The sequence below is a fragment of the Sminthopsis crassicaudata genome, chromosome 2 (assembly GCF_048593235.1).
Source record: "Sminthopsis crassicaudata isolate SCR6 chromosome 2, ASM4859323v1, whole genome shotgun sequence".
Lineage (NCBI taxonomy): Eukaryota > Metazoa > Chordata > Mammalia > Dasyuromorphia > Dasyuridae > Sminthopsis > Sminthopsis crassicaudata.
This window is the reverse complement of record NC_133618.1, coordinates 575,108,360-575,135,402: the sequence shown is the minus strand read 5'-3', so window position 1 is coordinate 575,135,402 and position 27,043 is coordinate 575,108,360. Positions and strand designations below refer to the sequence as shown.

The 27,043-nt window shown below is 36.2% G+C and overlaps 1 protein-coding gene and 1 long non-coding RNA gene across 5 annotated transcripts in view; one reads left to right on the top strand and one right to left on the bottom strand.

Annotated features, from left to right (window-relative positions):
- PDE8A (phosphodiesterase 8A) overlaps positions 1–1,742 on the top strand; it is a 246,475-nt gene extending 244,733 nt beyond the window's left edge. For all 4 annotated transcript variants that reach the window (XM_074295300.1, XM_074295299.1, XM_074295301.1 and 1 more), the window contains one exon: positions 307–1,742. In XM_074295300.1, the coding sequence (XP_074151401.1) occupies positions 307–413 (107 nt within the window). In that variant the 3' untranslated portion in view covers positions 414–1,742. The remainder of the gene's footprint in view (positions 1–306) is intronic.
- Positions 1,743–6,395: 4,653 nt separating this feature from the next.
- Positions 6,396–27,043, bottom strand: part of LOC141558312 (uncharacterized) — a 29,668-nt gene continuing 9,020 nt past the window's right edge. Inside the window, exons 2-3 of the long non-coding RNA XR_012487030.1 lie at positions 8,477–8,600; positions 6,396–6,874 (exon numbers count right to left, since the gene is read on the bottom strand). This is a non-coding gene — a long non-coding RNA (uncharacterized LOC141558312). The remainder of the gene's footprint in view (positions 6,875–8,476; positions 8,601–27,043) is intronic.

Genomic DNA, 27,043 nt, shown 5'->3' with positions numbered 1-27,043 from the left:
TAGTATGGTTCATCATGCAATTATTATCTCTAGAATTATGATTGGTCACTGTGTCTTAAACCCTTCAAAATTGTTTGTTATTACTATTAGATTACTGTTTTGTTATTACTATTAGATTACTGTTTTGTTATTACTATTAGATAAATTATTCTTTTGGTTCTTCTCACTTCACTCTCCCCTTTAGTTTCCAAATCTTTGCCAAAACAAAAAGGTATTTGTACCTAGGGTTCTTTTTTTCTAGTTCTATTCCTTTCAAAGCCTAAAATTCAAAACCAGTGGATAATGCATTGATATCCTTCTCTTTAGCCTTTGCAGATCTGCCCAACATAATGCAACATCTTGACAACAACTTCAAATATTGGAAGGGACTAGATGAGAAGCAGCTCCGGAGCCTAAGACCACCACCCGAATAGCGATTACTCCTCTTCCTCCTCCTCCTCCTCCTCTACCCAACCCAGGCAACCAGATGCATTGTTCCTCAAGCTCACTTGGGTTCATATTAAGCCAGAATCATTTGGCCTTTTCAGTATTAGTCAGACCGGCCCCATGCACTTGAGGATCTGGAAAGAACATGGCAGTCTCCTGTGGCCTTCAATATTGAAAACCCATGGAGTAGAGTCAGTCTTTCCCCCTGATGTTACACTGGATGGATGGCTGCAGAGACTATCCTGAAGAAGGTCAAATATGAACCATATGTCTGCATTCTCATCATACAAGACAATGCAGCTTGGTAGGATGACAGAAGAAATTCTCAGATCCTCAATTCAACAAGTGAAGGAGAAATCCCCATTGGTGACTTAATAGCTTTGTGGAGAATGTTCTGTGCTGGGTTTAGCACTTAAGAACTGCTAATAAAAATTAGACATTTAAAGGCATGAACAAGTTTTTGTCCTATGAAAAATAGACATCTTCTATTTTTTCACATCGCAGAAGGTGCAATCATTCACTTCTAAGCACTACTGAAAGTGACTTCTCTCAAAAGAAATTTAGTAGCAAATGTAAAGAAAAAACCACAAAGAATTTTTTGAAGTTGATTGTTAGCATCTATGATTAAAATATGTTTTATTTATTTTGTTAGATGTTCAATATTTTCTATGAATTTATAAATACTTAAAAGCCAAAGCCAACTTTAGATGCCATTACAAATTTACATGATTCATTTCATTGATATGCATTACTTGATGTACAGACCTTTTATTTTCATAATGCAAAGACAAAATACTATCCAATGATACACATTTTTACTGCACTCTATGGGTAACTATATGTTAACTGTCGTCTCTGATTTATCCTAATCAAAGAAGATTGTTTGGTTGACAGGTCTCACTCCAGAGTACAAAGATCTGAAAGACTCTTCTGCTCCAGAAACAAGAGCTATGCTACGCTAGTTATCATTCTCTGCTCTTGTTTGCCGATGACTTCCCAAAGTGAAATTGTACAACTCTTGGTCAGACGGGGAAAAAAAAAGTTGGGACTGAATATTTTTTTCTCCTTTAAAAATTTTATAATTAAATTCCCTATCAAAAGTCTGCCTTATTTTATACAGTATTTCTACAAAGCATTCCATATCATAGACAAGGGAATAACCAATGGAATATTTAGTGAATCGCAGCATTTTATAGCCTCTCTATTTTCCTTGGCAGTGGAAATCTTTAACTCTGGAAATTTGTAAAGGTTCTGTACCTTCACAATTTGAATGAAGTAAACACCAGAAAACAATAAAACATATATTTTAAGAAGTGTCTAAGCTTGAACTATTTCATTTTCTACATGTTCTATTTTTTCATTGCCTGGAATAGCTCCCAGTAGGGATAGGGATTAGATCTGTAATTTGGTATCATGAACTTCTACTTGTGGCAACCACGTTAGTACCCTGGGCACCTTAGAATCAGTCGGAGTTAGGATAAGCAAAAGTCTTTATTCTTGGTCCTCAGTGGTAGAAATGAAGAGAGTGAACACAGAGGATTTCTGCGGGCTTCACCTCATAGTCTCTCTCACAGAAGTGACTCTGGCTAGTCTTTCTGCACCTCCTAGTCCCTCCCACAATTCTCTGTATACACCAAATGATTGGGTCAGCACAGGATAGTGAGAAGGGCCATTTTCCAAGCATATTCTTATAGAGTATTGTCCAATCGATAATTAACCTCAAGTGCTCAATTGTCTGACCCCAGTGCATTGACTCAAGAGTTTCAGCCCTTTACATCTACTACCAGTGTGGTTCAACACCTATTGTGCAACAATAGTTTTTAGAAAGTTTTCTAAATCACTGAGAGGTTGTTACCTACCCTGAGTCATATAGCCACTATATGTCAGAGGCAAGGCTTGAACCTACCTCTTCCTAGTTCTAATGTATCCACTACACTGCTAATTAAATTTTAAAGAAAATTCAGTATCGGCATGGTTGCACACTTGTAAACTTCCAAGCCTTAAGGCAAATGGAATTGCTTGAGCCCAGAGGTTCTGAGCAATAGTAAGGTTAAAGGAACTGATTAGGTAGCTATATAATAAGCTTCCTAGAGGAGGGGGCCTACATAAAGAAATCATTGAACCCAGAACTGAAATGAAAGGAAGGAAGGAAGGGAGAGAGGGAGGGAAAGAGAGATTCTGCTGCTGTCAGGTTAGTTCTAGTTAGATATTAGCGGCTTCAGAGTTTGTAGGTGCTAGAAGGACTTGTGGAGTATCAGAATGATCAACTAAATATATACACAAATTTAGCTTTTTGTGACAGTTCATCCACCCACAAATTTCAGTGTCTGGGGATGTGGGCGAAAATGAAATTGAACATACTAAAAATAATAACTCAGTGGATCTGGTGTTGATTGAGCTGTAGACAGGCAGCAGTATTTATGGTCTGCATAGACAGTGATGTCCTCAGTCTCAAATATGGTTTTGACTAGCAGCAGCTTCCTCTCCCAGACAGTGAAGTTCTTCTTTGAATTTGTCAGCTTGAAAAAGAAATAAGCCCCAATCCAAAAGATCTTTTTAATAATCTTTTAAAGGATGGCAAAATGAAATGTGCTAGTCCCTCACTGCAGTGACCAATTTACATGAGCTATTCCTCCAAGATACTAAATGTGCTTTCTTTATCCTTCTTCATATGTCCACTAGAAAGCCTTGGCCCAATTGAACAGGTCTATGAAGAGGGCAGTCAGAACAGAGAAGCTAAGAATGACACAATAGTGTCTCACAAAGCTGATGAATCACTGTGAGATCTGCCCAGAGGAGAGATCAGTAATGTGCTACAGGAAACTTCTCTGGAAAGCCAATTGTTATATATTCACTGTGAGCATTTACACCTTGGAAATCAGTAAATGCTACAAATGGGGAATTGATTGTTTTGTTTGATTGTCTAGAGTCTAGACTTAAGGATGTGTTAAATTTAAAAGTGTGTAATGCATTCTTAGAGTTGGTTCTTTGAGTACACAGGAAATCTACTGTCTCCAATTTATATGAAATACATTCAGACTCCCTTTTGACTTATTCCTTTAAGTACCCTCAGGAACTCCATACCTTCTAGTTCAAGTTGGCATTCCTCTATTTTTGGATACTTTTGACTCTGGCTTAAGTATTAGTACCAAAGAAATTAGCCAAAAAATTACTCAGACCAATTGTGTATGTTGGACGGGAATTTGGGAATTTTTCATTAAAATAAACTCCACCATATTCTTGCAGAATTTGAATTCATAAAAAAATAAAAATGCAATTCTAGCAGGGTTACAAAACCTTCAAAAAAGAAACCTAGTTTTACTCAGGCCAAACACATTGTGTGTGTGTGTGTGTGTGTGTGTGTATGTGTGTATCAGAATACCAGAATAAAATGGTAGAAGGAAAGCACAAAAATGAAGGGTGACTAGCATAGTGACTGATATATTATAGGTACTGAATAAATTATTTTGATTGATTGAACTTTTTCACAGAAATGTTTCAATTTAATTTTGTTATTGTTCAATCATTTTTCTATTGTGTTTAACTCTGCAATCCCTTTTGGGATTTTCTTGGCAAAGATACTAGAGTGATTTGCCATTTCCTTTTCCAAATAATTTTATAGATTAGGAAACCATGAGGCAGGGTTTAGTGACTTGCCCAGGGTGACTCAGCTAGTTCTGAGTCCAGATCTCACATCTGAGGCAAGATGTAAACTCGTGAAAATGAGTCTTTCTGACTACAGACCTAACACTAACATTGTGCCACTTCACAGTCCTTAAAATCATGAAGTACTCCATTTATAGCACAGGCACTGTTATACTTTAGATTGAATTAAGTCCTCTACATACATAGTATATGTTTGTAGCATGTGTATAGGATGGCTTTTATATTCATTCCCTAAATCAATGTTAGCCTAATAAATCATACTTATGTGGAGCTTTAAACTTTCTAAAATGCTTTCCTTGAAATAACTGTAAATTAGATTGAGGAGTATAAGTATTGTTCTTCCCATTCAGAGAAGGTGAAACTAAGATTCAAGCACATAGCTAGTAATTAGCAGAGCTGACATTTGAACACATATTCTCTACCTCTGTATTCAGTTTTCTCTTTTAGTCCATCAAACAAGCAACCAACATTTCTTCTGCTTATTATGTATCAGACTCTGTGCTCTTTCTACTATGTAACTCTCTCCTACAGATGGATCCAGTAACCCAGATTTTCCCCAATTTACACAAATCTGACACACAGCAATATACCAGTAAATGTTTAGCAACTTCCTCTCTGGGGGAAAATGTGCCCATAATACACTCAGGTTCCATGTGCATTATTCATATTTTCTCCATCACTTGCTTAAGCCTAGCTAGTCAACAGAACAATAAATCAATCTCTTATTTGTAGCATTTGCCAATTTCTGAGTTGTAAATGCTCACAATGAAAATTTTACAATTGGCTTTTTTAAACCTTTGTAGCAGATTCTAGCACATCTCTGTTTACGAATGACAGGCTCACCCCCAAGACAGCAATATATCAACAATATTGTGGTTGACCTAGGGGACTGTCTGGCTCTATTCTGTACCACTGCTTTTCTTCCCTTTCAGAGAATGATATACATTCCATGCTTTTCCTATTTCATGTAACTAATTCAGTTAATTCTATCTCAAGTGATCTTTACTTGAGGGAAGAAAATTTAATTAAAGAAGTATGAGGAAATAGATGGAGAGCTTTATGGAGATAATAAAGGAGACTTTGAGGATACATGAAAAGATTTTTAGAAATTGAAGGCATAGATTTTTATCAAGGTATAATTTAAATTCAATCTTAGTTGCTTTGTGGATAGAATATAAGGTTTGGAGTCATGAAAACATGGGTTCAAATCCTCTCTCTGGCATTTATTAGCTCAGCTAATCACAACCTCTATGTACCTTAATCAACTCTCTAAGACTTCTCTATTAAGTCATGGGTACTTATGATCTGGTTGGAGGAGAGAGCTCCCACATTGGGTATTCATTCCCATGTTAACAAATAACTATATATGTAAGTATCAATTTAATTATGTTAATAGATGAGAAAATTGAGACCTAGGATGGAAAAGTAACTGGCCTAAAATCTCATAGCCAGTCATTGTCAGTGTAGGATTAGAATAAGACTCTTAGCACCCCAATCCAGAGTTCTGACATGATATTCCAGCTGTGTTAAATAATAGCGGATACTGTGCTAATGTGTCCATCAGGAATTCAGAGAGCTAAAACAATGAAGATTTAAATAGAGCAGAAAACTTACTAAGAGATTGAGGCAAAGGCCAAACTTTACATGTATGCTAGAGATATTAACAGTCCTTCTCTTCCTCAATTTTCTTAAAAGGGAGAGGAAAAAGGCAAAGAAAAGTAGGAAGGACTTGTGCTCCCCCAGTCTTCCTCTAAGGAATGACTAGATGGGTAAGAACCAGAGTCTGAATCACACGGAAGTCGTTTCCCAAGGGCTAGTATCTCCCACAGGTCAACAAGACTCAGAGTTCAACAAGATCAGGAAGAAGCTGAATAAACTTCTGAACAATTCTTTCCATGCAGCCTAAAAAAAAAAAAAAAAGAGAGAGAGAGAGAGAGGCTCTGAGAAAAAAAAAGTGTCCTTCACTGACAATAATATAATAGCAATAATAATAATAATAATAGCTAACATTTTTACAGCACTTACTATGTGGCAGCCACTACTAAGCATTTTATAATTCTCACTTGATCCTCACAACATTGATCCTGTAAGAAAGGTGCTATTGTTATCTTCATTTTAGAGATAATAAAACTGAGGCACACAGAGGTGTAGTGATTTGATCAGGGTAAATGTCTGAAGCTGAATTTGAATTCACAGCCCCACTTTATTGCTACATATTAGAATCAAAAAGAGCTGGGGAATCTACAAACTTTTTTTTTTCATTTCCAAATATTTTCTTTTTAAATTAATTTTATAATTATACATTTTTGACAGTATATATACATGAGTAAATTTTTTTATAACATTATCCCTTGTATTAATTTTTCCAGATTTTCCCCTCCCTCCCTCTATTCCCTCCCCTAGATGACAGGCAATCTCATACATTTTATATGTGTTACAGTATAACTTAGATATAATATATGTGTGTAAATCCAATTTTCTTATTGCACATTAAGTATTGGAATCTACAAACTTTTAAAAGAGAGTATTTCCATACAGCAGCTAGGTGGTACAGTTCAGGACACGAGTCCTGAAGTCAGGAGGAACTGAATTCAAATCTGGCCTCAGCTTCCTGACCTTGACCTTCCTAGCTGTGTGACCCTGGGCAAGTTACTTAATCCCAATTACCTCAGCAAAAAAAGAGAAAGAGAGAGAGTCCCCAGTAGATGCTCTCCTTGCAAAATAGTGGATCTTTCTAGGCCTTGGGGTTTTTTCAAAGCTCCAAAGGAATTATGTATGTTCACTACAGAAAAAAAGGAAAGAGGTGGTTTGGTCATTAGGGTTAAGTTTTGAAAGTGAGACAAAAAAGACTAAAGCAGCTACATAAAAATTTAGCTCCAGTTCCTTTTTTTGTTCCCTCTCCCACTTCCCCTGATGTCTGAGACTCATATGTCCTGTTCTAATGACAACGTCCGTGCTAAATAAGCAAGGAAGGAAAACTATGATCTCTATATGAGGAAGCAATAGAATTAGCTGGGGAAGGGGAGGGGAGGCAAAAAAAATGTGGACTGAGAACAATGACTAAAAAGTCTTTGGTGAATGTTACTAAAGAAGAATGAAATTTTAAGTCTTGAATGTTGGAAGTGCAGTGGACTCTGTATACTGTTTTTATAATAAAGAATATTAGTTTATAGACAAATGGTAGCTTATGTTTATAAAGTACCATAGTGCTTTCATATGTCATCTCATTTGACTCTTACAACAATTCTGTGAGAGAGGGGCTTAGCCTCGTTTTACAAATTAATAAACTGAGGATCAGTGAAGTTAGTGACTTATCTTAGAACACACAGCTACTAAATAGTAGTTAGGACTCAAATATAGGTGTTCTGACTGATTTCATTGTTTTTTTGGGGAATGCCACAGTGTTTTAAATAATACATAAACAGCAATGTAAGGTATAGCTGCAGAAACTCAAGGTAAAGGCCATTAATTGTACCTATGCCTTCCTGGGACTACTGAGTGAAAGTCTTGGGTAATTTAGATGATATTGGAATTACCTGCCAGAGGAATGTTAGCAGCTGAAAGGTATTTTACTCACCCCAACCCAAATATCAAGCAAACCTGTTAGAACTTCCATTAGAATTAGAGAGATCAATGTCAAAAAGAAATACTTAAAACAACCAGTATTCAATAAACTCCAAAACATAAATTAAATAGGGAAGAATATTCCAATTGACATGAATTACTGGGTAAACTGGAAAGAAGCTCATCAGAAATTAGGTTTAGACTCACATTTTATATTATATAAAGGGCAAAGAAATAAGCATTTGTACAGTACCAACAATGTGTCAGGCACTGTGCTAAATACTTTACAAATGTTATCTCATGTGATTCTCACAATAACCCTGAGAAGTAGGTGCCCATTCTACAGTTTAGAATCAAATAGAGTTTGTGATTTACCCAAGGTGACAAGTGTCTGAGGCTATATTTGAACTCAGGTCTTCCTGACTACAGGAAGCCACCTAACTGCTCAAAAATATAGTACCATAAGCTTAAAATAGATACCTGACTGGAATATTATAGAATATATCATTAAAAAACAAGATGTGAACTCAATTATCTTCTACAGATATGCCTAGAATTCATAATCAAAGACAAGAATCTTATGACCTACTCCTCATTCTAACTCACTGATAACCTTTGATCTTGCCATTACCCAAAAATTGCAGTCTTTATGTTTCGGAACTCTGAAATTCCTTTATCTTATCACAATTAATTGTTATTCCACTTATTCCTCTGCCTTTCAATCCTTTCATATCATAACTTCTGATTCTTCTTCCCCTCAGTTTTAGTTTTTTTCCCCTAGACAAGACCCTTACACTGATTATACTCTTTCCTTCCCTACCTTGGTCCTAAGGTGAATGAGTTCCTCCTCTCTGGATTCCCTTGTCCTTTTGTCTGTTCTTTTTTTTCTCAGTCCTCAGCCTTGGATTTCTTCCATCATGCTCTGCTTTTTCCCTTACATACTGCTAAATTAAGAAGAAGAAAAAAATCATGAAACTGTGTTGAGTGGATCAACTATAAATTTATATTATGCAACCCCATTTGAGGCTACATAATATAAATTTGTAGTTGATCCAGTCAGCAGAGACTGGATCCTCATTGGGTCCTCACTGCAACAGGGCAATCCTTTTATAACTCCTCCACATTGGCATTTTCAAACTTCCCATAATTCCCCATATCTATCCCTTCACCTAAAACGTTTGCCTCATTTTTCACTGAGAATAAGGCAGCTCCCTCTTCTCTTTCTCTCTTTATCCAACATCACTCAATATTTCTGCCACTTATTCTTCCTTTACCTCTGGCTCATATGAAGAGATGACCATTCTCTTCGTCAAGGTAAACTCTTCTACATATACAAATGATGTCATTCTATTATGTCTTTTAACAAATTGCCCTCTTTATCATCCCTCTTCTCTCAATCTTCAATATCTCCTTATATACTAGCTACTTCCTTATTGTCCACAAGCATTCTCATGTCTTCCCTATCCTGAAAAAACATTTGCTTGATCCATCCATCTGCACTATTGTTCTATATCTCTATTAAAAGAAACCAGTATCTTCTTTCAGATGGTTGTCAGGAATGACCAATTCATGTCTTCCTCATCCTCAAAACTCCCTCCCTTGATATCTATGCTCATTATTACATTATCTCCTCCTTTTTGAGCTAAACTCCTTGAGTCCATTTACAATAGTGCTTCTACTTCCTTTCCTCTCATTCTTTCTCCATATTTCCTATCCATTCTGATCTCCTCATTCAATCAAAATTACCCTCTACAAAGTTACCAGTGATCTCTGAATTGACAAACCTAATAGCTTTTTCTCAATCTTTGTCCTTCTTGACTTTTATGCTGTCAATCACCCTCTTCTCCTTGACACTCTCTTCTTTTTGGATTTTCATTACCCTACTCTATCCTGGTTTTCCTTTATCCTGACCACTCCTTTTCAGTGCCTTTTGCTAGCTGCTCATCTAAGTTTGGACTTTTTAAACTTTTTCCTCTAAAGATCACTTTTCGCCAGAGAAATTTTTATGTGACTCCTTTCAAATCTGGGCCGAAGGGTTTCTGGTAACGTTTGTGCATGCACAGTGCAAAGTGTGCATGTTGTGTGTTCAGAATCAAAGCTACAGTGAAGTTGCATGATGCAATATGGGCCAGCAGTGCCAGAAACATTCCAGATTCATTATGTGTTTAATTTTGAATTAATTTTCAGTCATTGCATTCAGAAACCTTTTACTGCTGCCAAATTTTTCAGGACCTCTACATTCAGTTATGGGATCCTATTTAGGATCATGACCACATAAACCACAGTTTAAGAAGCTTTGATCTAGGCCATGCTCGCTAAAGAGGGATGTTCCCCAGGGCAGAAGCTATGTCCTGGTCCTGCTTCTCTCTCTGTGATCTCATCAGCTTCCACATATTCAACAATCTCCTCTATTCTTATCATTCTTGCATCTAGTTATCTAGTCCTGATCTCTCTTAACTTAGAGTCTTGCCTCTCCTATTGAACATCTATCTTGCCTTGCTACCTATTAAACATGTTGAACTGGATGCCCTGTAGACATTATAAACTCAACAGTTTCAAAATATTTATCCTCTGATTTCATAAAGGCCTGGAGAGACTTACATGAACTGAAGCTGAGTGAAATGAGCAGGACCAGGAGATCCTTGTATACTTCAACAACAATACTATATGATGATCGATTCGGACGGATGTGGCCATTTTCAACAATGAGATGAACCAAATCAGTTCCAATAGAGCAGTAATGAACTGAACCAGCTACACCCAGTGAGAGAACTCTGGGAGATGACTATGAACCACTACATAGAATTCCCAATCCCTCTATTTTTGTCCACCTGCATTTTGGATTTCCTTCATAGGCTAATTGTACACTATTTCAAAGTCCGATTCTTTTTGTACAGCAAAACAACTGTTTGGACATGTATACATATGTTGTATTTAATTTATACTCTAACATATTTAACATATATTGGTCAACCTGCCATCGGGGGGGGGGGAAGGAGGAGAAAAATTAGAACAAAAGGTTTGTCAATTGTCAATGTTGTAAAATTACCCATGCATATATCTGGTAAATAAAAACTATTTTAAAAAAAAAAGCATTTATCCTCTTTCTCCCTAAACCTCTTTTCCTTATTACTGTCAAGAGCACCATTATCCTTCCAGTTTTCCAGGCTCCCATCCTAGCTGTCATTCTTTGTTTCATTTCCATAATTGCTGCCAAGAACTGTTAATTTTACCTTCAGAATATCTCTTTTATATGCCCCCTTTTCTCCACCCCGATGGATAGCTGCTTCTCACATCTGGACCACTGCAATAGCCTGCTCATTGATCTACCTGCCTCAAGTCTCTCCTCACTCCAGTCCATCCTCTTCTCTGCTATCAAACTGATCTTACTAACACACACAAACACCCACACATTTTTTCAGGAGATCTGAATAATAGTAAAGAGAGACAGAAATAGGTCAAGTAAGAGTTTTTTGAGTTGACATCACCCCCTTCCCCATGCAATAAATTGTACAAATATTGTCTCATTTAATCTCACAAAAATCCTGAGAGGTAAGTGTTATTATTATCCCCATTCTGCAGTTGAGTAACAGAGGAAACAGAGGTTAACTGACTTGTCCAGAGTCACACAGTTGGTAAGCGTCTTGAGGATGGACTTGAATTCAAATCTTCCTGAATCCAGGCCCAGGGCTCTCTCCATTGTGCCACCTAGATGCCCTGATTGGGATAAAATTTGTCCAGGTCTGATACCTTGAATACATTAAGAGAAACTAAGTTCTAATGTTATTTTTAATGAAGATTTCTATTTTTGTAGAAAGAAGGGATTTTTAGTTTATCTTTCACATATCTATGGACAAATGTTTTGGAGAAAAGGAAGTAGCTAATTTGTTCTCTGTTGACATTGTTGACAATGTTGACATTGCTCATCTAATGATGATAAGATCCTGAGGCACAATATCCTGATCATATCCAAGAAAGACTTCTTAATAAAAGCACCATTGCTGTGATGACAGATGTAATTAAAGGTATTTGTATATTCTATCAGTTCAGATGACAAAGAGAAATTCCATTTAAAATAACTGTCAATAGTATAAAATATTTGGGAATCTATCTGCCAAAGGAAAGTCAGGAACTATATAAGCAAAACTACAAACACTTTTCACACAAATAAAGTCAGATCTAAACAATTGGAAAAATATCAAGTGCTCATGGAGAGGTCAAGCGAATATAATAAAGATGACAATATTCCCTAAACTAAACTATTTATTTAGTGCTATCCCAATCAAACTCCCAAGAAACTATTTTGCTGACCTAGAAAAAATAACAACAGAACTCATCTGGAAGAACAAAAGGTCAAGAATTTCAACGGAATTAATGAAGAGAATAGCAAATGAAGATGGCCTAGCAGTACCAGATCTAAAATTATATTATAAAGCAGCAATCATCAAAACCTTTGGGTACTGGCTAAGAAATAGAGAAGCTGATCAGTGGAACAGGTTAGATTCACAGAACAAAATAGTCAATGACTATAGCAATATAGTGTTTGACAAGCCCAAAAGCCCCAGCTTTTCGGATAAGAATTCACTATTTGACAAAAACTGCTGGAAAAATTGGAAACTAGTATGGTAGAAAGTAGGTATAGATCCACACCTAACACTGTACACCAAGATAAGGTCAAAATGAGTCATGATCTAGACACAAAGAATGATATTATAAATAAATTTAAAAAACATAGGATAGTTTGCTTCTCAGATTTGTGGAAGAGGAAGGAATTTGTGACCAAAGAGGAACTAGAGATCATTATTGATCACAAAATAGATAATTTTGATTATATTAAGTTAAAAAGATTTTGTACAAAACTAATGCAGGCAAGATTAGAAGGGAAGCAATGAACTGGGAAAACAATTTTTTACAGCCAAAGGGTCTGCTAAAGGCCTCATTTCTAAAAAATATAGAGAATTGACTCAAATTCATACTAGTTCAAGCCTCTCCAAAAAATAAATGGTCAAAAGATATGAACAATTTTCAGATGAAGAAATTGAAACTATTTGTAGCCACATGAAAAGGTGCTCCAAATTATTAGTGATCAGAGAAATGCAAATTAAGACAACTCTCAGATACCACTACACACCTCTCAGATTGGCTAAGATGACAGGAAAAAATAACGATGACTGTTGGAGGGGATGTGGGAAAACTGTGACACTGATACATTGCTGATGGAACTGTGAACGGGTCCAACCATTCTGGAGAGCAGTTTGGAACTATGCTCAAAAAGTTATCAAACTGTGCATATCTTTTGATCCAGCAGTGTTACTACTGGGCTTTTTTTTTTTTTCCTGAGGCTGGAGTTAAGTGACTTGCCCAGGGTCACACAGCTAGGAAGCCAAAGAAATCTTAAAGGAGGGAAAGGGACCCACATGTGCAAAAATGTTTGTGGCAGCCCTCTTTGTAGTGGCAAGAAATTGGAAACTGAGTTGATGCCAATCAATTGGAGAATGGCTGAATAAATTATGGCATATGAATGCTATGGAATACTATTGTCCTGTAAGAAATAACCAGCAGGATAATTTCAGAGAGGCCTGGAGAGACTTACATGAACTGATGCAAAGTGAAATGAGCAGAATCAAGAGATCATTATACATGGCAACAACAAGAGGACTATAAGGCGATCAATTCTTATGGATGTGACTCTCTTCAAGATTGAGATGATTCAAACAAGTTCCACTTGTTCAGTGATGAAGAGAGCCATCTACACCCAAAAAGAGAACAATAGTAACTCAACATAGCATTCTCACTCTCTCTGTTATTTGCTTGAATTTTGTTTTCTTTCTCAGTTTTTCTTTTTCTTCCTTCTTGATCTGATTTTTTTTTGTGCAGCAAAATAACTGTATAAATGTGTATATATATATATATATATATGTGTATATATATATATATATGTATATTGATTTTAGATATATTTCAACATATTTAACACATATTGGACTACTTGCCAGCTAGGAGAGGGGGTGGAGGGAAGGGAAAATTTGGAACAAAAAGTTTTGCAAGGGTCAATGTTGGAAACATTATCCATGCATATGCTTGGTAAATAAAAAGCTTTAATAATAAAAATAAATAAATAAATAAAGGATTAAGGGTAGTACTTTGTGTACCATTTAGACATGCTGCAGGAATGTGAAAATTATGTAATCTTTTTTTAGTTAAAAGATAAAACAGACCTTAAGCAACAGAAATATATTCTGATCCTATTTACCCCTCAACTATGCTCAAAGACTAGATAGTTCTCTCATCTGAGTACCTGAAGTTACATAAAGGAAAAATGAACATACAGGTTTTTTAAGTGGTTAGTACAGAAAGGAGGTGAAATTTCTCCCAGCAATTCCACACAGAAAGCTCTGCATAATAATTGATACCAATACTTACAGAAAATAGAGTCTGTTTTCTCCAAACTATTAGCACTTAAACATAGTAATTTTAGTATGTAGAATCTCAGACAAAGCCATTTATTTTATAATTCATTTTTTCTTTGAAACTTAGCTTTCATCATTAATACAACTATTCCTACTTATTATTTATATTTAAATGCATTTCCATTTATAAAGTGCAAAACTTGTTCAGGTATTCCTGCTAAGTCCCTATCAGGATTCTTTGTCTATTTATTTTCATTCATTTTTCCTCATATGATCTTCCTCATATCATTTCCTTATATGAGCATGTGCTCCATTTTTCTGGTTCTACTTAAAAAAAAAAACCTTTGTATTATTTCATAAAGGTTTCTATAGATGTCTTTATGTGTCTCATAATTGTTCATCTTAATTGCTTTACAGTATTCCATTACATCAATGGACCACAATTAATTTATCATTCTCCTATTTTGAACATTTGGGTTGCTTCCAGGTTTTTTGCAATTATGTATAATGTTGCTATAAAAACCTTTGAACAAACAAATTTTTCATAATCTAATAGCAATTTTGGGAATAACTCTTGAATAGTTCTAAATGAGAAATTCAATTATGGATGTAAGCAAAACATAGGAAATGATGTTATTGGATAAGAAAGAGAAAAAAAAAGTGGTAATGGTAAAAAACATATGTAAAAAAATAGAATTTTTCCTACATAGTCACTTGGGAGTTGCAATTACTTATTACTTATTTCATGTCCTAGTCATTTCACTTCCCTGGGACTCAGCTCCCTCACTGACAATTTTGGGGATTGGCCTAGAATGATCTCTAAAATTATTTTTGCCTCTAAACATACTAGGATTATGTTGTCTCTGTCCCTCTGAGCTCAGAGCAATGGGCATGTGCTTGTGTGCGGGTGCTTTCCCTTCATCACAACCCAACCTGCATATGGGAACTGAGGATCAGAAGGTGTAACCAAACAGTTAATATTGTCTCCCTGCCAGCCCTACCCCTATCCCTACTGCCTAAATCCTAACTAATTTGGTTTGGTTTGGTTTGGCTATGGTGTTCCCTATACTCCTTTCTTCAAATTCTTATAACCAAAAAAAAAACCCAAAGACATTGGATTAAAGGGAGGAGACCTAGATTAGATTTCTGCCCAAAACTTGCCATGAGACCTGGATAAAGTTATTATTCATTTTTCCCATCTGCAAGTGGGTTAATAAAATATTCTTTTCACTATGAACTTTATAGGCTCTTATTCATCCATCATCTACAAACTTAATCTTGTATTCCACAAAGAAATTACACATCATATATAGTATTTGTCTCGAAGATTAAATTCATGGTCTCTTAGAGATAGAAGGGAACTTAGAGATCATGGAACCCAACCCCCTCATTTTCAGAAAAAAAAAAAAAAACTGAGGCACAGAAATAATGAATTATGCATTCAAGGCCACAAAAGGTAGGGACAGAGTTAGGGTCAGCATATAAGACCCCTAACTGCAGTATTCTTTCCACTCCCCTGTTTTGTGGTGATGGGATCTCAGGAAATTCAAATACATTGTTAGAATGAAATAATCGGTGGGGAGGGGACAGAGAACAAGTATTTATTAAATGCTTACTATGTCCCAGGCACTACACTAAATTCTTTACAAGTATAATGTCATTTCATCTTCATGCCAACCAATGCAAGATAGATGCTATTATTATCTCCATTTTATAATTGAGGAAACTGAGACAAACAAAAATTAAGTGACTTGACCAGAGTCACACCGCTAATAAGTCTCTGACACCAGATTTGAACTTGAGCCTTCTTGACTCCAAGCCCAAGGCTTTATGCACTGTGCTATTTACCTGCCTCCATTCTTGCTTTAGGGGAAAGGGGAGGAAAATGGAAGGAAAATGCTAATATCACAGAGGGCAAACAGGTGTTTGTCCATAGCCCACTACGTACTGGGCTTAATTGCATTTTTCCTGGGCCAAGGGCTAGGAACAGTGGATTGTCTCCTTGGATTCATAGGTTAATAGACTGAAAGGATTTAGAACTGAAAGAGACTTTCATCTAATCCAGATTCCTCATTTTATATATGAAGCAAATAAGGCTCAAATATTTGGATTATGAGTTTATCCATTAAATTTCAAAGTTTTTGAGAATTGACACTCCCTTTGACCCTTTCTTTATATCCCTGGCCCTAAACCCACTATCTGGCTTAACAAGTGTTTGGTGGCTTGACAAAGTGGTCCGGGCACAGGCAACTGGAACATAGAGATCTTATTCCCATCACATCAATCTCACCAATTCCTAAATTGATCATGGCTGCTTCAATCTTAGGCTCTTTCTTCCACATCTTTGACACCTGGAATGCTAGTGACAGTACTAGGATTCTGACTCTAAATTTAATGTTGTTTCTGCTATTTGACTACATGAATGGTACTTAAAAATTTTTCCAGCTCATGGGGTAGAAATTGTCTCTTAGAAATCCATAAAGGCAATTTTTGTTGTTTCATGTTCTGTTCAAAGACAATGCTTCTCCTCAATACTTCGCTTTATCTAATATCATCTAAATTCTGCCTGACAAAGATAATCACTTTCCTTGATCTCTGCTGTTTCCCAACAGAAGCCCTTTTATCCAGCCATTCTATTGTCCTTACTGTTCCTCAGAGATGCAGTACTCTGGGCCACCCTCCCACCACCATACAAAGTGCTCTTCCTCTCTCTTGTCCTTCACCAAATCCAATCCAATTCCCAAGTTCCACTTCTTCCATAAAACTCCTCCAGCCTTACAATGACTTCTGAATTTTTCCAGTACTGACCGTCTATATGATATGACTTAATATTTCATTGTACATTGTCTTAAACTGTTCTTTTTCCATGTGTAAAAAGTGTTCCATGTGTAGAACACTAATTTCAGCAAGGGGGGTGACCAGTTTATATCTTGTTGTAATGCCCACAACACCTAGAACAGGCAAAGATATAGCATAACTGATGTTGAAGGATGCATTAACTATCTGGTCCATGAGTAGGGATTATTTTACCTAATTAACCTTATCATTACCTAGAATGATAAGACCCTAAGGAAACACAAGATGAGTAAATTTTATCCATTTATGAGATAGGGGCAATAAAAAAGGTCAGGATATATGAGACACCTTGAGGTGTCTGGGAGCATGTTAGGGAGTAGATAGGAACAGAAACAAGATTTGGGCTGTATCCAACCTGATGCAAATTTTTGGTTAAAGGAGATAATTTTCTGGCTAGTGGCATATGTCCTAAGAAATGCTATCACGAGTGAGCTATGTTGTCTTCACAGTGGAGCATGTGGACGACTTACAACATTCGACTCCTATTCAATCCCAGGGATAAGAACTCATTTCCTGAAGAGACAAAGGGGAGACTTCCCCCTCCAAACAAGTCTAGGCCTTCCTCTCTGTTACTCTTTCCTTTGTTACTCATACACCAACACTTTTGCTTTCTTATTTCATGGCAAAAAATAACAGAAGAAGAGTAAGAAGAATCCTTAGAAAACTGGGCTGTTTTATGAATTTTGCCACCAGTGTTCCAGCTAATGTTTCTAAGTTGCAGTTAGAACACTGTGTTACATTAGCAACAAACAATAAAGACTACAGTACATGGGAATGGATTTTAGTGTTATAATAGAATAAAATGTTGAGCAGAACTCATTTGACAGATTTAATGACATGTATAATGGTTACTGAGCTCACATGGTAATTGGGAATGTAGTTCATTTAGCTGACTATAATTATCATTTATACAAAGCCAAAGTGAACATCTTTGGAACCTGGTATAACCCATGTCAGAGTCCAGTGGTCCTGAGCTGGAAGCTGGTATGAGATCTCCTTGAAGACCTGTGGAACTAAAATAAACAAGACCTCATGGGTACCTATAGAAATTCTGATGGCTAGATCAGCATCAACATATGCTCCCTTTAACTAGAAAGGAAGAGTATTTATTAAGACTTACTACGTGACAAACCCTGTGCTAAGCAGTGGAGATACAAATACATGTGAGAAAGTTAGTCATCACCTTCAGGATGCTTACATTCTAATGGGAGAAAAAAACATAAAAAGGGGAGCAGAAAGAGGGTAGAAAGGTACTCATGTCAGGTCACAGTGACCAGAAAACAGAAATCCAGAGAGTCCAGTTGTAAGTGAAGTGAAGCCTAATTGGGGCCCAGCCTGACATGTGTGTTTTTTTTTTAATCCCATTTTTTTCTCCATCAATCCTTGCTTCTCTATTGCCTTCAAATTCTAAAGCTCTGTCCATGCAGTGCATCAGTGTGTTTTGCTCTTCACTTTCCTAAAAAGCCTTTCTTTAGGGGCAGCTAGGTGGCACAGTGGATAGAGCACCAGCCTTGAATTCAGGAGGACCTAAGTTCAAATGTGATCTCAGACACTTAACACTTCCTAGCTGTGTGACCCTGGGCAAGTCACTTAACCCCAGCCTGGGGGGGGGAAGGCCTTTCTTTGAGTATTCTGAAACTACTGTCTCTCCTCTATTCACTGATAAACATTTAGGAAGGGTAGCACATGCTTGAGTCATCCACTCATTTCTTACAAATTGGCTTCTGGCAGGACTCCTCTACTGCTCTCTCCAAAATCAACAATTCGGATTTTTACTAGGCAGAAAGACAGGGGCTTTGCTGGCCCTTGGGGGAAGGGTACCTTCCTCCTGGGGTCCATAGTCAGCTATGGACCTGTGCCCCAGTCTGCCACTGTCTTGTGCCACTATCTACTGCTGCTCCTGCAGTTAGCCTCAGGGGCCACTTCCAGGGCACTATAATATGGCACCCTTTTCCTTGGCCTACCTTGCTCCTTTAAATTGTGGAGGTCAAGATAGGACTTTCTCAGGGAAAGACATTTCCTTTCCTGGAGTGAGTTAGCTCTAGTCAAACTATTCTCTGCCATTTCTAGTCTCCCTTTCTCCACATGGTGGACTTTCCTCTAGTTTCTGTCTTCTACCTCCTCTTCAAAATAATAAAAAATAAAGACTCTTCTCTGCAATAGTCCTCATGGGCCTACTTCTACTTTCCAGATGTTTTAGACTTTCCTCCCCTCTGCAAACTCTGTGATCCAAGTACATTGGTCCTTTCTGTCCCTTATGCATTACACTCTTGTGACTCTATATTTACACCGGTTGCACCCCATGCTTTGTACACTCTCTCCCCAAAACTCCATTTTTTGATTTCTCTGATTGTCTTCAAGGTATAGCTCCAATCCAAGTTGCTCTATTTTCTTAGCTTTTCCCTCCATGCCATAATTGTGAGATATATATCCCTGGATAAGAAAAAAATAATAAACTCACATTATGTTATCCATTGGCTTTCTGGTACCAAAGTGAGAACTTGGAATATAAATCAATTTATTTTTTAATAATTCTGATTGCTCCTAGATAAACTAAGCTGAGTTCAAGGTTTCACACATAAAATCAAGAGACTAGAATACTACATCAGAGTGACCCTTAAGGATAGCACCTCAAGGAGTCAGGAAGTCATTTAGTCTCTTTGGGACTCTGGTTCTCATCCATAAAATAGAGTTAATTGTTCTTGTCTTGCTAACTAGAGAGTGAGACTCAAATGAGGTGGTGGGAAATTGATATAAAAGAGCTTTGTAAACCATAAAACACTGTAGAAATGTGAAGGATTCCTGTCATAAGCACAACCAGCCAGCCTCCTTAATTAGCTTGCTGATGAAAAATGGTCATCAGCAGATATATCTAATTCTTTTCCTTCTCCCTTCCTTGTTGATCTATCACAAAAAGAAGGGAAAATGTGTAATTTGATTCCAAGGGGTTTAGCTATAAGTTTAGGGTACATTGCAGACACTGCAGTGTACTAGAAAATAAAACAGATTGGAAATCAAAACACTTGGTTTAAAGTCCTGGCTCACCGATTTATGGCATGATTTTGAGAAAGTCATTACATCTCTCTGAATAGTTTCCTCAGTTGTAAAATGTTAACAATAATGCCTATCCTGCTGACTTCAAAGGGATATGGTGAGAATTAAGAGAGAAGATATGTGTGAAGCACTCTTTCACCACAAAGCCATAGTCAAAATGTGATTTGTTATAACAAGGGAGTTTTTTCTTTCAAGGAAATCTCATAATGGGACAAAGTGATTCCAGATTTATCATTTGGGAGTATTTCCTCATATGTTCATGCTTAAGTGTTTGAGGTCATATGCTGGAAAAGTAACGCCAGGTTACATAAAAAAGGACAATGCCAATCCAAGATTAGCTTGGCATAAAAGGCCAGCTTTACACCAGGAAGACTAGGGTTCAAATCTTGCTTCTAAAACATACTGGCTTAGGACCATGAAAAAGGTTACTAGATCTCTCACTTAACCTGTTAGTTTATCCAGGCAATACTTTAATGTTATTAAGTTACAGATTAATTACTCACCTGGAAACCATGGAGGGATTTCTACACCAGGAGCTCTTCACATGAGTGTTCAAACCACTATGCTGTTTTTTAAAATTGCCCATTCAGCAATTGAGTCAGTATCAGATGTTGACATATGCTATTTCCTTCCTTAACTCAAGGAAAATGTGTTTTGAAGAAGCATGAGAATCATAAATAAAGAAAATATAACAGGGCTGTTGGGTTTCATGTGTGTGAGAGATTTATATTTTTGTAATTTTAAGAAGTGATGTGTTCTTTCCAAAGTTTTGTGTTTGAGTGGCACCTGTTGGTTAACTGGATAATATTTTTTCCCTTTTTCAGGCTTATGATAAGATTTGCCTACAGAAGTTCTAATTCTTTTGCCAGCATTTAAGGTTTATCCATAATCTGAAGCCACTTTTCCTTTCCAGCTTTACTTTATACTATTCCCCTCCATGTATTTTAACTTTGATTAGTTCAAGTGGGACTACTTGCAGTCCAAAGACACTTGTGTTGTATGTGTGGCGTTTGTTGTTGTGTTGTTGTTGTTGTTGTTGTTGTTTTTTAGCTCCAGGTCTTTGCTACATATTATCTTAACTGAAAAATATCTTCCTTCTCCTGATGAATTCTTTATCACCTAACCCAAAGATCCCTTCTGCCTTAGCAGTTCTCCTTATTTTTTCCTTCACTATGGATCTTTTAATCCTCAGACCTTACCAGGTTGGCCTTTTTTTTGCATTTCTCTGATGCACTGATCATGAATTATTTCACATAACAATTACCTATATATGATACTAAGTACAAAGAGACATAAGGAGAGGGATCATAGCCATCTAAACTTATTTTTGTCTAGTATCTCTATTTTGCTCTGGTCTACAAATTTGCTTGGGGCAGTGTTCTGTAAACAGAAGGCCCTTAAATCAATATTAGATTAAACCGAAGGCAAGGAGAAGGAGTAGAAAGATCTACAAACTGATGGATGGGAGGTTGAAAGGAATGAGTAAGGTTCTTTGAATGGACAGAATACATCTAAGGTGTATTTACAAAAAAAAAAAAAAAAAAAAAAAAAAAAAAAAAAAAAAAAAAAAAAGGTCTAGAAGCAGTGATTCTGAAATATGTGTGTGTTATCTGTATATGTGTGCAGACATAGCTTAAGAGATTGAAGTATGTGAAAAATAAAAGTTAATACTTTAGATTTTGTCAGTTCTAACTGTGGTCCAGGGCATGACAAAAATACTCAGATAAAAAGAAGATACTGCAGTTTTATGGAATAAGTTTTGTTCAGTAAAGGTTTTAAGAATAAGAACATACCATATCTCTAAAGAAAAGAAATAGAGATTTTAATTAGGTTATCAGGAAAAATTTTAAATTCAAAACAGGTTTATAAATCTTATTCATATTCAATTATAACTTAATTACCTCTCAAACATGGGCCCCTAAAGCTATACTCAGGTTCAAGGTATATTTTGGGTCAGCATTTGTTCAAACTTCCACCTGTAAACCTCCACCCTGTTTTTCTTTTTAACTGGACCAAAGCAAAAGAAGCAATGTCTCAAAGCCAAGGCATTTAACAGAGTGGCAAGATAAATAACAAGGAAAAACTTCCACAATCCATAATCATAAATACAAGGATTCACTCTCCAATATGATTAGCTGGAGAGGAAACATTTGTAGACCTGGCAACTCATCTTTCTAGATCTCCACTCCAGCTAGACCACCTCCATGTTTCTGAAGTCACTAGTTGTTTCTCCATAAAATACACCTTCACTATGTGTATACTACCATCTGCAGGCACCATATACAATTGCAGATGTCAAGTAACCTCTTTCCAGCAAGGCAAAAGTTGAAAGCTCTTTTTGGAAAATAACCCATCGCCTCAAGACAATTTCAACTCTTAGGTAAAGCAGACCTTCAGCTTGTCCAATCAGTCAGTCCAAGGCCTTTGAATCAAACCTGTCTTTTAAAATCATTTTGCTGGAAAGACATTAAGTGCTCTTGGATAGGCAGAGCGAATATGATCAAGATGACAGTACTCCCTAAATTAATCTATTTATTTAGTGCTATACCAACCAGACTCCCAAGAAACTATTTTAATGACCTAGAAAAAAATAACCACAAAATTCATATGGAAGAATAAAAGGTCGAGAATTGCAAGGGAATTAATGAAAAAAAAAAAGTCAGATGAAGATGGCCTAGCTGTACCTGATCTAGAACAATATTATAAAGCAGCAGTCAACAAAACCATTTGGTATGAGCTAAAAAATAGACTAGTTGATCAGTGGAATAGGTTAAGTTCACAGGACAAGATAGTGAATAAAAATAGCAATTTAGTGTTTGACAAACCCAAAGATCCCAACTTTTGGGATAAGAATTCATTATTTGACAAAAACTGTTGGAAAAATTGGAAATTAGTATAGCAGAAACTAGGCATGGACACACATTTAATACCACATACTAAGATAAGATCAAAATGGGTCCATGATTTAGGCATAAAGAATGAGATCATAAATAGATTAGAGGAACATAGGATAGTTTACCTCTCAGACTTGTGGAGGAGGAAGGAATTTGTGATTAAAGGAGAACTAGAGATCATTATTGAAACAAAATAGAAAATTTTGATTACATCAAATTAAAAAGCTTTTGTACAAACAAAACTAATGCAAACAAGATTAGAAGGGAAGTAACAAATTGGGAAAACATTTTTATAGTTAAAGGTTCTGATAAAGGCCTTATCTCCAAAATATACCAAGAATTGACTTTAATTTATAAGAAACCAAGCCATTCTCCAATTGATAAATGGTCAAAGGATATGAACAGACAATTTTCAGATTATGAAATTGAAACTATTTCCACTCATATGAAAGAGTGTTCCAAATCACTACTGATCAGAGAAATGCAAATTAAGACAGCTCTGAGATACCACTACATACCTGTCAGATTGGCTAAGATGACAGGAATAAATAATGATGAATGTTGAAGGTACTGTGGGAAAACTGGGACACTGATGCATTGTTGGTGGAGCTGTGAAAGAATCCAACCATTCTGGAGAACAATCTGGAATTATGCCCAAAAAGTTGTCAAACTGTGCATACCCTTTGATCCAGCAGTGCTACTACTGGGCTTATATCCCAAAAGAAATACTAAAGAAGGGAAAGGGACCTGTATGTGCCAAAATGTTTGTGTCAGCCCTTTTTGTAGTGGCTAGAAACTGGAAAATAAGTGGATGCCCATCAATTGGAGAATGGCTAGGTAAATTATGGTATATGAATGTTATGGAATATTATTGTTCTGTAAGAAAAGACCAGCAGGATGAATACAGAGAGGCTTGGAGAGACTTACATCAAATGATGCTGAGTGAGATGAGCAGAACTAGATTATTATACACTTCAACAATGATACTGTATGAGGATGTATTCTGATGGAAGTGGATATCTTCAACATAGAGAAGAGCTAATCCAATTCCAATTGATCAATGATGGACAGAATCAGCTACACCCAGGAAAGGAACACTGGGAAATGAGTGTAAACTGTTAGCATTTTTTGTTTTTCTCCCCAAATTATTTTTACCTTCCGAATCCAATTCTTCCTTTGCAACAACAACAACAAAATTCGGTTTAGAAATCATTCTAGGCCAATCCCCAAAATTGTCAATGAGGGAACTGAGTCCCAGGGAAGTGAAATGGATGACTTCCTTCAAAAATATGGGCTTCCTAGATTAACAGAGGAGGAGATAAATTGCTTAAATAGTTCCATTTCAGAAAAAGAAATGGAACAAGCTATTAATCAACTCCCCAGGAAAAAATCCCCAGGACCAGATGGATTTACATGTGAATTCTACCAAACATTTAAAGAACAATTAGCCCCAATATTATATAAACTATTTGAAAAAATAGGAGATATAGGAGTCCTACCAAACTCCTTTTATGACACAGACATGGTACTGATACCTAAACCAGGTAGATCGAAAACTGAGAAAAAAAACTATAGACCAATTTCCTTAATGAATATTGATGCTAAAATTTTAAATAAGATATTAGCAAAAAGAATTCAGAAAATCATCCCCAGGATAATGCACTATGATCAATTAGGATTTATACAAGGAATGTAGGGCTGGTTTAATATTAGGAAAACTATTAGCATAATTGACCATATTAATAATCAAATTAATAAAAACCATGTGATCATCTCAATAGATGCAAAAAAAGCATTTGATAAAATCCAACATCTATTCCTATAAAAACACTTGAGAGTATAGGAATAAATGGACTATTCCTTAGAATAATCAGGAGCATATATTTACGACCGTCAGTAAGCATAATATGCAATAGAGATAAACTGGAACCTTTTCCAGTAAGATCAGGAGTGAAACAAGGTTGCCCACTATCACCATTACTATTCAATATTGTACTAGAAACGCTAGCCTCGGCAAGAAGAGACGAGAAAGAGATTCAAGGAATTAGAGTAGGAAATGAGGAAATCAAACTATCACTCTTTGCAGAAGACATGATGGTATACTTAGAGAACCCCAAAGACTCTGCTAAAAAGCTATTAGAAATAATTCAGAATTTTAGCAAAGTTGCAGGATACAAAATAAATCCACATAAATCCTCAGCATTTTTATATATCACAAACAAAATGCAACAGCAAAAGATACAAAGAGAAATTCCATTTCAAACAAATGTTGAGAGTATAAAATATTTGGGAATCCATCTACCAAAGAATAGTCAGGAATTATATGAGCAAAATTATGAAACACTTGCCACAAAAATAAAGTCAGATTTAAATAATTAGAAAGACATTCAGCGCTCTTGGATAGGCCGAGCGAATATAATAAAGATGACAATACTCTCCAAACTAATCTATTTATTTAGTGCTATACCACTCAGACTCCCAAGATACTATTTTAATGACCTAGAAAAAATAACAACAAAATTCATATGGAAGAATAAAAGGTCGAGAATTACAAGGGAACTAATGAAAAAAAAAGGCAGATGAAGGTAGTCTAGGTGTACCTGATCTAAAGCTATATTATATAGCAGCAGTCACCAAAACCATTTGGTATTGGCTAAGAAATAGACCAGTCGATCCGTGGAACAGATTAGGTACAAAGGACAAAAAAGGGTACATCTATAGCAATCTAGTCTTTGACAAACCCAAAGATACCAACATTAGGGATACAAATTCATTATTTGAAAAAAACTGTTGGGAAAACTGGAAATTAGTATGGCAGAAATTAGATATGGCTCCACACTTAACACCATATACCAAGATAAGATCAAAATGGGTCCATGATTTAGGCATAAAGAATGAGATTAGAGGAACAGAAAATACTGTACCTCTCAGACCTGTGGAGAAGGAAGGAATTTATGACCAGAAGAGAACTAGAGATCATTATTGATCACAAAATAGAAGATTTTGATTACATCAAACTAAAAAGTTTCTGTACAAATAATACTAATGCAAACAAGATTAGAAGGGAAGTAACAAATTGGGAAAATATTTTTACAGTTAAAGGTTCTGATAAAGATCTCATTTCCAAAATATATAGAGAACTGATCCTAATTTATAAGAAATCAAATGATTCTCCAATTGATAAATGGTCAAAGGATATGAACAGACAATTCTCAGATGATGAAATTGAAATTATATCTACTCATATGAAAGAGTGTTCCAAACCACTACTGATCAGAGAAATGCAAATTAAGACAACTCTGAGATACCACTACACACCTGTCAGATTGGCTAAGATGACAGGAACAAATAATGATGAATGTTGGAGGGGATGTGGGAAAACTGGGACACTAATACATTGTCGGTGGAGTTGTGAAAGAACCCAACTATTCTGGAGAGAAATTTGGAACTATGCCCAAAAAGTTATCAAACTATGCATACCCTTTGATCCAGCATTGCTGTTATTGGGCTTATATCCCAAAGAAATACTGAGGAGGGGAAAGGGACCTGTATGTGCCAAAATGTTTGTGGCAGCTCTTTTCATAGTGGCTAGAAACTGGAAGAAGAATGGATGTCCATCAATTGGAGAATGATTGGGTAAATTATGGTATATGAAGATTATGGAATATTATTGCTCTGTAAAAAATGACCAGCAGGATGAATACAAAGAGGCTGGGAGAGACTTACATCAACTGATGCTGAGTGAAATGAATAGAACCCAGAAGATCGCTGTACACTTCAATGTTGTATGAGGATGTATTCTGATGGAAGTGGATATCTTCAACATAAAGAAGATCCAACTCACTTCCAGTTGGTCAATGATGGACAAAAACAACTACACCCAGAGAAGGAACACTGGGAAGTGAATGTAAATTGTTAGCACTACAGTCTATCTACCCAGGTTACTTACACCTTCGGAACCTAATACTTAACATGTAACAAGAAAGTGGGATTTACACACATAAATTGTATTTAGATTATATTGTAACACATGTAAAATGTATGGGATTTCCTGTTATCTAGGGGAGGGAGTAGAGGGAGGGAGGGGATAATTTGGAAAAATGAATGCAAGGGATAATGTTATAAAAACAATTACTCATACAAATATACTGTCAAAAAATTATAATTATAAAA